This window comes from Nyctibius grandis, chromosome Z (genome assembly GCF_013368605.1).
Source record: "Nyctibius grandis isolate bNycGra1 chromosome Z, bNycGra1.pri, whole genome shotgun sequence".
Lineage (NCBI taxonomy): Eukaryota > Metazoa > Chordata > Aves > Nyctibiiformes > Nyctibiidae > Nyctibius > Nyctibius grandis.
In genome coordinates, this window is record NC_090695.1 from 91,776,486 (window position 1) to 91,789,082 (window position 12,597).

The following is a 12,597-nucleotide window of genomic DNA, read 5'->3' on the forward strand; positions in this document are numbered from 1 at the left end:
GTTTGCAATGGGAATTTTCCAACACTAGGGCCTTAGTACCAGGGGTTGTCAGTTACTGTTTTGTCTTTTAACTGGCTACCACTGAAGACTGAAAACTATATTAAGTGGACTCTTGGGTTGATAAAGTATGTGAGTCCTTGATTGTTTGGGTTTTTTTAAATGTATCTAAGAGAGAACACAAACTTGGACAGTACCTTCTGGGTCATTAAGGCCTGTTCTGTCTGTCAGGGGTAGCACAACATACAATCATTTTCATCCAGTATATCCATCCAACATATCTCATTGAACTAGCAGGTTTCTCTGTGGGAAGCGTCAAGCTGAGATCCTTACAAAGGGTAGTGCTAATGCTGTGATGCTTTGTTCTTATCTGCTGTAGGATTTTGAAAATGGTGGAGACAGTGGATATCCCAGTGAAAAGAGAAGTGAGCTAGAAGATCTGGATCATAGAGAGAGGGTAAGAACCTGACTTTGGGTTTAGCAGAGCTGGGCCTGTTCATAATTGAATTGTTTCCATAGAAGAATCTTAATTTTTATCCTTCTTGATCTAGGCTTTGTAAACAGAGGAAACAGTTGGAAAGAGATTTGCATATGTTACAAAATTACTTACGCATCTTGGGAGTGTTAATAACACTTTTACAGGAAAAAGACTATTTGTAATGAGGAGCTTAATTTCAAACATTACATTTGATTGCATATTGTTGTGGGGGTTTTTTAAGTATTCTGTATTGCCTTTGAAGCGGCAAGGTATTTGTCATGGGATATCCAGTTTACAGCATTAAAGCCTGGGTGTGTCATATTCTTTAGCATTTCAATATGTTTCTTTTTATATTGCAATATTGCTGAGAGAAAAGAATCCAGTGGAAACTATTTTGGTCATTGTCACTATTAATTTTGCTGGATAGGAATAGTCTAGAGGGATACCTGGCACACATTGGTTGCTGCAAATTAAATTATGCAAATCTTTACATTAACGTAGGGCCATTCAAACAACAACCGAAGACATGAATCTGATGAAGACAGTTTGGGAAGCTCTGCAAGGGTAAATAAAGCAGAAATGTTCATAGACGATGAGTTTGCCACTCTGCTTGTCGTTTGTTCCCCTCATCTGCCATCTAATTTCACATCACTAAATCAGATGTCAGTTTTCCTTCCTTTTCCGCTACAGAATATGTTTATTAATATTAACTCACCACTCTGTGTTGTTTCCTTTTTTGTTTTGTCTTTATTTTCCTGTTATAGAAGTACTGTTATAAAGAAATTGACACCTCTGTAACTGACCCCTGACATAAATTAGTGATTATGCATGGGTTTCACACTTTAAAAAAAATAATTCTAGTTCTATGGATTTTTTTTCTGCCTGACTAGATTATATTTCCTTTCTTCACTTTATTTTTGGAATTGTGTGCCGTATGTGATTGGATGATTTTTTAAAAACATGCAGTGTTTGAAATATGTGACAGTAGCTCTCTCCACTGTGTGTCTAACTGAGCTATGGAAGATATGACCTTCTTGTATGTTTTTACAAAATATAGCTTCTGTGATAATTAGTTTCTGTGGCTATAAACTTAAACAACAAGAAGAGAAAAAGAAAAAACAGAGCTTTGACAAAAATGAATGATTTAATTAGATACATTTTTTCAGAATTTCCTTGTAATGATTATATGTTGCTGTTTCAGGAAATTGAAACAGCTTTAACAGACTGAAATTCTGTGCCAGTAACCTTCTCTGTTGTGCTTCCCCTGTGTACCTCCAAAGGCTTTCATTTTGATGGGATTGTTTTAGACTACTGTTTCCCATCCACCCATTATGTTGAAAAGTTGTTTGTTCTTGTTTGTGTTGGACATCCTGAGAAACACCAGTGCATGTATCTATCATCTTCTGCATTGTTACTTTTCATTTTTCTAGAGTTGTAGAATGCAAGCAGTATTTAAAATGTTCTGAACTGAAATTCTGACCAGAAAAGTGCGGGTTTAATTTTTTTTTTTTCATGGATAACCTCAGTGCTTGCAGTGTGACTATTCAGGTGCTTGTTTTTATAAGTGCTTTTTTCTGATTCAGAACTTAAAGATAATGCTTTGCTTCGCTGCTGTCATTTATGGAAGATATTTGATGTTGGGATTAGAAGTAGAGGGCTTTACTCTGTTTCTTTAGTAAAGAATAATAACCATTTATTCAGCTACTAACACAACTTTTGAAAGCTGTGTCTTAAATTACAGTATTTACTAATAAGTAATAATATTAATGGTGGCTTTGATTTCTAGATAGTAATCCATATGAATAGTATGGAAATTTAAATTCTGGATAGAAATAATATATTCCCTATTTCAGATCAGTGTGGAGAAATGGAACCTCTACAACTCCTCCAGAGTCCACATCCACAGACCGTCCTGTGTTGCCCATGAAATTGAGAGGCTCAATGCGCTAGAACTTGAAAAGAAAATTGGGAAGTCAGTCCTTGGGAAGGTAGGATGGGTCTAGTAATCCTGTTCTTTCTAACTGGAAAGAAACATCTTGTATTATTACTTACATAGAGGTGTTGCCCTGCATTTGTTATTTGTGCAAGTGAAAATAAATAACGTCTGTAGCTTTCTGTCACCTAATCATATTTTATAGGGGACATCTAAGCTCAGGAGCCCATGAATTCCATCTGCTTGTGGACTTGCAACATCTGGGCTTCTTTGGGAAGGACCCTCCAGCTGGTTCATCTGCCTTTCCAGAGGCATCACTCAAAGATACAGTGGGATAGATACGGGGTGCCTGACCCACATACCTTGCAAATAGGCAAGATTGTGCTCCTGAAAAATGGTAGCATGGACCAACTCTTTCTACTCCAGGCTATCCCAGAAAATCCAAATGTGAATTAAGTTAGAGTTTATGTATGGGCTTAAGCCCACACTCAAGACACAGGATGTGTAGATCTTCCTGAACATCCTGAGAGCCTCAGATATTCTCAAACCTTTTGGTTTGAGAAGAAACCTGCCTTTCCCTTGGGGAGGGGAGGAAAAAAAAACCTCAAAATCCCATGACGTGTTTGGAATGAAATCCTGCTCCCACTGACAATAAAGGCTTCAGTGGTATGAGGATTTCACCCTGGATAATCTTCATGATTTTCTGTTACTCAGGTGAATTCCTTTCCTGTGAGGGCCCTTGCTGTACATAGAAGTCTGTGACCCATGGTCACTGCTGTGTGCCCTGCTGGCTGGCGTGTTAGGCAGTTGCAGATTGGGTGCCTTTAACTACGACTCCTTCTTAAAGGTCTCCAAGGCCCTAGCAGATGTGCTGGGACATGCCCCTAAGACCTGGTGCTCTGGTGCGGTAACCTGCTGGGATACTGCTTAGGGCACACTAATGTGGGAACATGTTGTGGCAGCTACTGTCTTGCTGAATTAGGTCTTTTATCTCTAGTAGTCAAGTTTATAAAGCTGTATGTGTCTAAGCTTACAGAACTGGAGAGGCAGCTGCACTGTGTATAATCATCACTTTTTGCCTGTTTAATCTGTTCAGGCACAAGTCAGGCTCCAAGTCCGTGTGTTATCAAACTAGTGCTCTGCTCAGTCACAGAGGTACAGAATTCACTTTAGTTAAGTAGTCACCTCAGAGAGGTATTTTTGTGCCTAAGTGAAGTATGGGCGCAGGGCTTTTGAAGAGGCAGATTTGTGCTTAATACTTGTGTCTCTTTCCTGTACAATTGCGTTCTAGGTTCATTTGGCCATGGTCCGCTATCACGAAGCTGGGCGTTTCTGTGAGAAAGACAAGGAATGGGATCAGGAGTCAGCCCTGTTTCACCTGGAGCGTGCTGCAGACTGTGGGGAGCTGGAAGCCATTGTTGGGTTAGGACTCATGTGCTCTCGGCTGCCACATCACATTCTTTCTGAGGTCACTCTGGAGGTAAACAGAAAGATCAAGAAAATGCCAAAATGCAGAATTGTGGTCCATTGTAAAAATAACGTAAGAATAGCAGGAAATGGAGACAAAACAGTAACCATAGTTAGGTGTTCTGTAGCTTCTTCAGAGAAGAGAGGTGACTTTGTAAGTAAGGACTTGAAGAAAACAGCAAAAAAATGCTCTGTTCTTGGTTTTGCCAGCAAATCACTGCATACCTTTGGGAAGTTTTTGAAGTGATCTTTACTATTCAGCTGCTTAGTTTCTTGTGGCTGGGCCTGTTTGTCAGACACATTAAACATTTGCAGCCATTACTGACTTGGAGAAACTGCATTTAGTGTTAGAGGAAGGAAGGGATGGTTTTACTTAGAAACACGTATTTTAAAGGTTTTGTTTGTTTTACTAGGACACAAAGGAGAACAGAAATAAAGGATTTGATTACTTGCTGAGAGCAGCAGAAGCTGGAGACCGGCCTTCCATGATTCTGGTAGCAAGAGCATATGATACAGGTGTAAATCTTGGTTCGGACAGGTACTGTGCATGACTGAGTAACTTAACTTGGTGGTACTCCACGGCGGGGTGGGGGCAGAGAAGCACTTGCTGCATGTCTTTCATTCACATAAAGAGCTTCTATAAAGCAGTGTTTTAGAGTTACTTCAAGCTTAACCAGCTGTGAATAAAAGCAGGGTTTAGGCCATGATACATCAACATAGAAGGAAAAACAGAGATTGTTTCTGCTGTTGGACACCTGCATGTGTGTTGGATCCACCCGCATGTTTGCGGTTAGCCCTCATACCAAGGTTGCCCTATGATAGCCAAGTGTTTTTGCTCTGAAGTTGGTGATAAAACTCCCCTTGACTTCACTGGGAGTTATTTGAAAATCGTGGGATCAGTGGGAAAAAATGAACACAAGAATTGTTCTGGAGATGTAGTACCCTAAAAATAAGTGCCCAGTATTTACAACTGCCATGTCTCCTCCTTAGTGATTTTTTAAAAAGCATATTTTTTTTAAAAAAAGTGGAATTTTTTTTTCTAATTAAGCTGTGAAGGAAGCTGTAGAAGAGGAGAAATAGATGAAGTTGTAAAGTGACTATAGACGAGATGCAGTCAGATGAACAAAGTATTTGTCACAGTTGTAGTCTTTCACTGCTACTCATAATAAAAGTAGAAATGGAAATTTCACAGGAACATAGTCTTAATGCTGAGGATGCTACGTCTAATTCAGGATGATTTTAAGTTTAAGAAATTTAAAAATGCTTTTACCTCAGTAAGTCTCTCTTAATTGGGCCAGCACTCCTATCTTAATAGGAGGGATAGGATCAGCATTGTGACTGAGAAATAGATTGTGATTTGCCCAAAGGCTATACAGTATATTGGTTTGATTTTTTTTTTTTTAGTATTTTAGATGAGTTTTTAAAAGTGGACAGATATTAATTTCCTTAAGTACCAAATATAACAGGTGATGATAGTGATTTTTCTGCTGTTGTATTGTAGCATGTCTTTGTTATTTACATGAGTTTTCTGTTTTGCACTACAGTGAAACACTTGGCAATGGTGGAATTTAAAATAACATTAAACTTCTCATTGAAGTGCGCTGAGCATTGTCAATATGAAAATCTCTGGGTTTAAAGTATTTATGAAACAAGACTCTCTGCAACATCAGATTGTTTCTAAATCAGTTATCTTCACAAATATAAATGCCAGACTAAAACCATACAACTAGTAATGAAAGCTCAGACTCTGGAGTTCAGCAAGACACGTCAGTCTGGTGCTTTCTCCTCTGTAATTACTGCAGAAAGTGACCCCAGCTTCATTTGATATGGTGACCTGATGCAGTGCAGAGTTAGTGAGCCTCCATGGTAACATTTACTCTCTTGGAGAGCATCAAGGCTCTGAGAAGCTAATGCAGAATAGAATTCTGAATCTCCAATGCAAAGTACATTTGTTTCCTAAGGTAACCGTCTTCAAAAATTATTTTTAACTTTAGAGTACAGGATTGGAAGGAGGCGCTGTACTGGTACAATGCTGCACTGAACATGACCGACTATGATGAGGGAGGTGAATATGATGGCACTCAGGATGAGCCCCGGTATCTGCTCCTGGCCAGGGAAGCAGAGATGTTAATGATGGGAGGGTTCCACCTGAATAAGGATCCACAGAGGTCGGGTGAGTCTTCATTTTGTTTCTGTAATCAGCAATCCTGCTTTTCCTTTGCTTTTCCCCCAACATGTACCTGTACCCCAAAAATACATTTCCTGCTTCAGTAGTTATAAAACATACAGAGGGTCAGTACCCTCAGATTTGTGGATGAAGCTGTAATGATGCTGGGTGATATAAGGCTGAAAACAGTGAAATAAGAGATCTTGCTGATGACAGGGGTAGTGGGCAGTGCCAGGTCCAATCCAGTGACATGCTGAGTCACTAGCAAGCAACCTTCACTCCCTGTGAGGCCTCTGAACTGCAGGTTGCTGCTTGTATTTGGAGTTACACCCATGGCTCCCAGGCTCTACACAACATTGTCTTAGTTGTATAATCTACATGTCAGGCATCGAAGTCTTACAGTTGTCTTGAGGGCTCCTGCGGGCTGGTCATACTTCCAATCCTTGCAAATACATTGAAGAGCCATTAGCAGCCAGTCATGTAACTTTCAGCTTGAAGAGCAAAAACCAGATTCCCAGCTGATGTAACTCTGCTGACACTATTAAAATACACCCATACATCAAGCCCTGTATGTAGTTTGACCTCAGTTTCTCTTTTTGTCCTTTAATTGCTTCAGGATAAAGAGATGTGTTGGGGTTTTTTTACCCTGTCAACGTAACTGATACTATTTCCTCCTCTAGGTGAGCTGTACACAGAAGCAGCAGAAGCAGCAATGGAAGCCATGAAAGGCAGACTGGCAAATCACTACTACCAAAAAGCGGAAGAGGCTTGGGCGATGATGGAAGAATGACACTGCAATTAAGCTGTTCTTGTGTATAAATTTTTTTATAGACTTGCTGCATTTGCAGCTAAAAAGATATATTTTTATGTGGCGTTACCAGTTTCTTTTTTTGTATTTTTGTTTTCTAATTTTTTTTGAGGGGAGAAATCCAAATCTAAGTGGTATGTAGGGTGCCATAGCGTACTTCTGCTAGTGTTTTAAAGCTGTAATGCAGACACACTTCGCTTTTTGTATTGTTTTTAACTGTTAGAACTGCGGGCCCTGGTTCTTTTTGATGAAAAATGAAGCTGATGTCTGTTTAGGTTTCACCTGTCCTGTTTTTTATGCAGCAAATGATCAGTGTGTTTACATTTTTCTTCTTCTCAACACATACAGAAAAACATTTTCCTAAATTCTCAGCATTTCTTCATCATTTTTGGTGTCTCTCACCAAGTGTGCATGTGAATGTAAATTTTCAATTTAAGCATGCAGCTACTCAGTTTAATAAGTAGTCCCATTCTGTTATGCTGGTGTCATTGGGCACTTCTGTTATTCTTCCCAAACAAATTCCAGATAGAATCCTTACAGTTTAGGGAGGGGTGAGGAAGATGCTTCAGATTGCACCCTGAATATCCTCAATGCCAATATGTTTTATTCATTACCAGCATTGCATATTTTACCATCAGAAAATCACTGATGTTCCTGATGAGGTGAGGCATCCAGCTACCTCTCTCATTTTCACATTTTGCACCATATAATAACCTAGTTGTATAATATGCTACTGATCTTCTATGATATTTGTCCAGTGATGTACAGTAGCAAGATCTGTAATATATGAGTAATTTGAAGTTATTTTTACAGTGACATCTCAATTCTCAGTGAAGCAAGATCATCTCACTTGAAATGAGAATACACTTTCCACCATTTCCAGAGGAATGTTTGAAAAGGTTAGAGGACGTTGATTCACCTATTTCTATGTATAGAAAATAATTTATCTTGTTTAAATAGCTTTTAAAATAGCTTTTTATCTGTGAATGGTTTCAAACATCAGTTAGAGAAAATTGCTAGTTAAAAAGAGAAAACAATATTACCCTCTGGTTAAAAAGGGAAAACAATATTACCCTTAAACATTTGAATTTCTGTGTCCTGTTTGCATACTCCTAACCAGTAATGGGAGGACAAATACATGGTGGTGGTTGAATTACTATTGCATAGATGTAAGTTTCTTCCAAATCCAGTATTTTATTCCAAGTTGCTGTGCTATCTATACGGATAGTACAGAAGCTGTTCGTATTTCTCGGTCGTGGTTTACAGTTGTTTTGCAGGAGATTAAGATGGCAGCTTTTGCCTTCTTGGCCTTAAAATCTCCTGAGGATGTAAATTGATATGAATAGGGGGCAGCCCCTGTGAAGTGCTGAATGACCTATAACGCTCACCAGCCTCACTTTAGCTAAGCTTTTAAAAGCATGCTTAAAACTAAGCAGGCAGCTATATGATGCAGTTGATTTCATTGAGACTTCTTGCATGCATAGCCAAGTAATATTAATTTCTTGTAAAATGTAGAAACTGTTCAAGAAACAGAAATCAGTTCTTCCTTCCCTATGCGAGTGCCTGTCACTGAGCTCCAAAGTTGTGCTCCCCATTTACTCTCTTTCTGGCAAACAGATCTTCAGTTATCATTTAAACAGTATCCAAGCATGATGTTAGTAGCAATTGCCACTGTCTGAAAGAGGTGATATCCTGGTGGTTAAGGAAGTCAGATGGGAAGATTTGAGCCCTTTTAGGAGGGAAGGAGAAGTTATCCTTGGATGTTGTACTGCTGGGTGGGTGCTGTAACCACCAGGCAGTTGTAGCCGTGAGTAGCCTTGCAACACATGGCCACATCATCTTGCTGTATAATGCAGGGGGTGTGGGAAGGTAGCGCTCGTGGCCTTTTTACTTTGTTTTTTGTTTTGTTTTGAGAGTGAAGGTGAAGCTCTTCACCCATTAATGGAGGAATGTCTACTTTCTAGATTTCAGGTGGGCTTAGGTAGATGTTAAGCTATGTACTAAAATAACCACGTTTTTGGACCTAATTGGCTGAAATAGAACGAGAGTTTGTAGGATTGCAAGTCACATGGATGTTTTAAGTGCCTATCCAAAGTTCTGCTTTAGGTGCCTAAAGCCTCTTTTGGATGTGGCCTTTTTGCTCTTTCAGTTCATACCATTAAAATATCAGCTGTCAATGAAAGGTGAATTTGCCATTCACTTCCAAAGACAGCTGATAGTCAGTGTTTAGTGCAGTGTAGGCACTATAACAAATTCAGACAGAAGGATTTGTTTTCCTCATAAGGTGTTGATGCCAAGTCTTTGAGATTTTCCTTGAGAAGGAAGCACGTGTAACACCACCACCAACCATGTAGGGAGGAGAGGAGATAGAATGTGCCCATCCAAAATGTGTACATAAAGGATGTAGAGTGTGATTATTGACACTTATTGGTGTAGTTTAATTTGCTAAATTCAGTAGTTGCTAAAGTTGCTGACAGTTCTCTGTAGATCTGGTATGTAAATGTGCACACAGCTCGGTGAAAAAATTGATGATTAATTCTTTGTTTGCAAATACTACTTTTTTAGTGATGTCCTAAGGTGATATCATATTATTTAGCGATACAATAACTAGTACTGTCAATAATTTGAAAATGGAAATTGTTTACAGAAATATGCACAACTTATTCTTTTGAAGATTAAAAACTATATATTTGACAGACTTTTGGAATGATACTGCTATACGCTGTACTTTTAATCTATTCACAATGAATAAATAAAAATCTGTATTTTTTAAATGTGTGAACATAAATCTGAGGCTCAGCCTGCCAGAACTTACCGGGGTTCAGTGTTTCTGGATTTCAGTGGGAATATTGCTTGGGTAAGGACAGCGAGGTGGAAGCCTTTGTTTGTATGTCAGACATGCAAATACTGATTGCCTGCATCACGTAGTCCTCTCGTTTACTGTCTGGTTTCATTCTGGCTGGTCAATAAAGTTGTTCTTTTTGTCACTTTTCTCAGTGGAGTTTTAGTCATTGCACGTGGGGGTTTGCTTTTGGTTTTTTCTTTATAATTTGCCAAAGTTCAATCCTACTATTTCAAGCTTCCAGAAATCCTCTGTGCTGTTTTTATTATTCCGTCTCTGATTTCATTCACTTTCAACAGTCAGAAGTAACTAACTCATCGGAAATAACTAGATATGTACCAACAGATCTGTTTTCCTCAAGAAAACTAAATGGTTGATGTGCTGTTTTATTTGCATTCAATTACATATGCAATGTCTGTGACTAATATGGGATAAAACGTAAGGACTGAAGTGCTCATTTGCAGGACTGCTGCAGAGGCATCCTTACGCCTTCAGTCTTTGCTTAGTCCTGAGAAAAGAATGGAAGTACTTGGCCTTTATGATTTGAGGTGGGAGGTTTTTTGTAACGGCTACAGTATCTAATGATACACTGGCATCTTCACTATGATTTATTCCCCTTTCTGTTCAAGAGTAAACTGTCTGATACTAGGCCTTTTAAACAACAAAGCCCAACATGACCTCCTAGTGTCCCTAAGATGAAAAATGGTGAAATATGGCACTGCACGTCTTGCCTTTAGCTACAGCTGCTGTCACTGAGAGCTGGAGTGTTTGGCAAGTGTAACAAAGGAAGTGGGGACAGCATCCATCAGAAAGCAAGGAGACAGCCAACAGTTACAGCTTATAAAGTGTAAATAAGAATATTGCCTGTTTCTTAATTACTGGTCTGTGGGACTGATTTGAATCTCACTCTTTTCCCCACAGGTATAATGTCACTTCTGAGAGTAGAATGACTGCTGTGACAGACACAGGTGTAGTTTAGGTGGGCCAAATCAGGACTTCTCATCCGAATTTTAAAAGAGGATTTCACTTGAACCTCATGTTGGATTCAGGGCCAGTGCTTCTGGTGGTGAGTCAGGCTGTTTTCAGGTTTAAGTCCAGGGACCGCTCTCACAAGCTTTCCACTGCTGGGGACCCAAACACTTCATGGGGACAGCTCATGGGTTTGTAACTATCAGGCCTGGTCCTTAGTCTGGACGTAATTGATACAAGTGTTGGGTCCTTGCTCTTCTCTGGCTAACTCCTGTGCTGGGAAAGCAATATAATGAAGCTGGTAGCTTGTGTTATGAGTTCTGTAAGTCCACTCTTTTTTAATTTGGAAAAGGTAATTATCTTCTTACCTCACAATGGTAAAATGAGAAACCTGGTGCCTCAACTGCCAGCCCCGAAGGGTGATGTGTGCTCTTAACCCCTATAAGTGTCACACATGGCTGATGTGAATAATCTCAGGTACACAGGCTTCCTTCAGTGTACAGAACTGTCTCTGTGGCCAGGCATACAAACATTTCAGGGACAGAGGCTGAGCTCACCTGTGGCATGGCAGAAAAGCACTTCTCTGGGAAGGTGTTGGTACCTCTCGCTGCCTGGGGAAAAGGACCTGTGGCACCAAGCAGCCCTTGCAATGAGAAAAACACCTGTAAGATGTGTTCCATGCAGCCTGTCACATATCACGTCTCCCCCCCACCCCTGAATGTGCACTGCTGCAGATTGTACCCTGTGTCCACTGCTGCACAGACAAAGTGCTTGGAGACTGCTAAAGCAGACCCTTCCCCTAAACTTTTCTGCCTGAACAGCTTACAGGTGATCTCTGTGTGAAGCCAATTCAGGTCTGCCTACCTTCTCCTCCCTGAACCTCTCCTGCTTTTCTGCAAAGCCAGGGCCGTGGGAGGAGAGTCGGCTCCCTCTGTTCTCCAAAAAACCCTCCTCCTTCTGAAAAGGCACTGAACTGAGGGTGTGAAACTGCAGCAGTGCTGAAAGAGAAGGAGCCCATTCACACTTATACGTGTGTGTGCTGTTATTCCTCAGTACTTGTAGGCAGTGAATGAAATTTTAACCAGACTCTGCAAAGCTGTAGCATCTTGGCAGAATCATGCCCAGCAGCTCCCTGGGAAGAGAGCTGGCACCGCAGGGTGCTGCAGGCACGGGCAGGCTGTGGGAGGTGCCAGGGGAGGTGGGTGAGCCGAGGCTGTCGTCAGGGCTCTGTCAGGTTTATTTTCTCTAGCCTGTTTAAATGGACTGCCACAACTACAGAATTAAATCAAGCTGCATTAGGACTTTGTGGCCTTACCCTAGAGAAGGAGTTTTTCTCAAACACAACCATTCAGCTCTAATTAAGGGGTGAGAATAACATTAATTCCCTAAGAAAACTTACCATAATTTCAGGCAAAATGTGGACAGGGATTCCCAAGGGCACCTTCATGGGGCACCAGGCAGCTAAGGTGTGCTGCTACCCCTTTTCACAAGAGTTGTACTGACTACTACTGCTGCTGCTCCAGCCTGCCGTGCTGGTCCCTGTGCTACAAGCAATAAACCCCCCACCCATGAAGTGTGCTGGCTTTGCGCTGTGCAAGTTCAGTGAGTTGTACCTTTGCAGCACAAAATTAAAATGCATAGTTTCTAGATTTTTTTTTTCCAGTCTTTCAGCGGGGGTGCACAGGCGATGCCCCCCCCGTGCCGCAAAGGCCGGTACCCTGCGCCGTGGCATCCACGTGGCAGCGGGGCGGTGCGGAGGGCTCGGCCCCGGCCCCCGCCCAGCCCTGCCCTCGGCCCCCGCGTCCCCCCCGGGTCCCCAGCGGCGGGGGGGAGCGCAGGGCGCTGCTCCCTGTCCGTCCCTGAGCGTAGTGTATCGCCGCAATTGCACCTGCTCGGGGACAGGGATTAAAAAACCTCAACAGTGTTTTATTTTTAT

General features: G+C 41.0%; 1 protein-coding gene across 6 annotated transcripts in view; it reads left to right on the forward strand.

Moving 5' to 3' along the window:
• Positions 1-9,837, forward strand: part of EEF2K (eukaryotic elongation factor 2 kinase) — a 34,342-nt gene extending 24,505 nt beyond the window's left edge. For all 6 annotated transcript variants that reach the window (XM_068422619.1, XM_068422616.1, XM_068422620.1 and 3 more), the window contains 7 exons: positions 377-454; positions 977-1,039; positions 2,329-2,463; positions 3,700-3,888; positions 4,289-4,413; positions 5,870-6,048; positions 6,723-9,837. In XM_068422619.1, the coding sequence (XP_068278720.1) occupies positions 377-454; positions 977-1,039; positions 2,329-2,463; positions 3,700-3,888; positions 4,289-4,413; positions 5,870-6,048; positions 6,723-6,832 (879 nt within the window). In that variant the 3' untranslated portion in view covers positions 6,833-9,837. The remainder of the gene's footprint in view (positions 1-376; positions 455-976; positions 1,040-2,328; positions 2,464-3,699; positions 3,889-4,288; positions 4,414-5,869; positions 6,049-6,722) is intronic.
• The last annotated feature ends 2,760 nt before the right edge of the window (positions 9,838-12,597 follow it).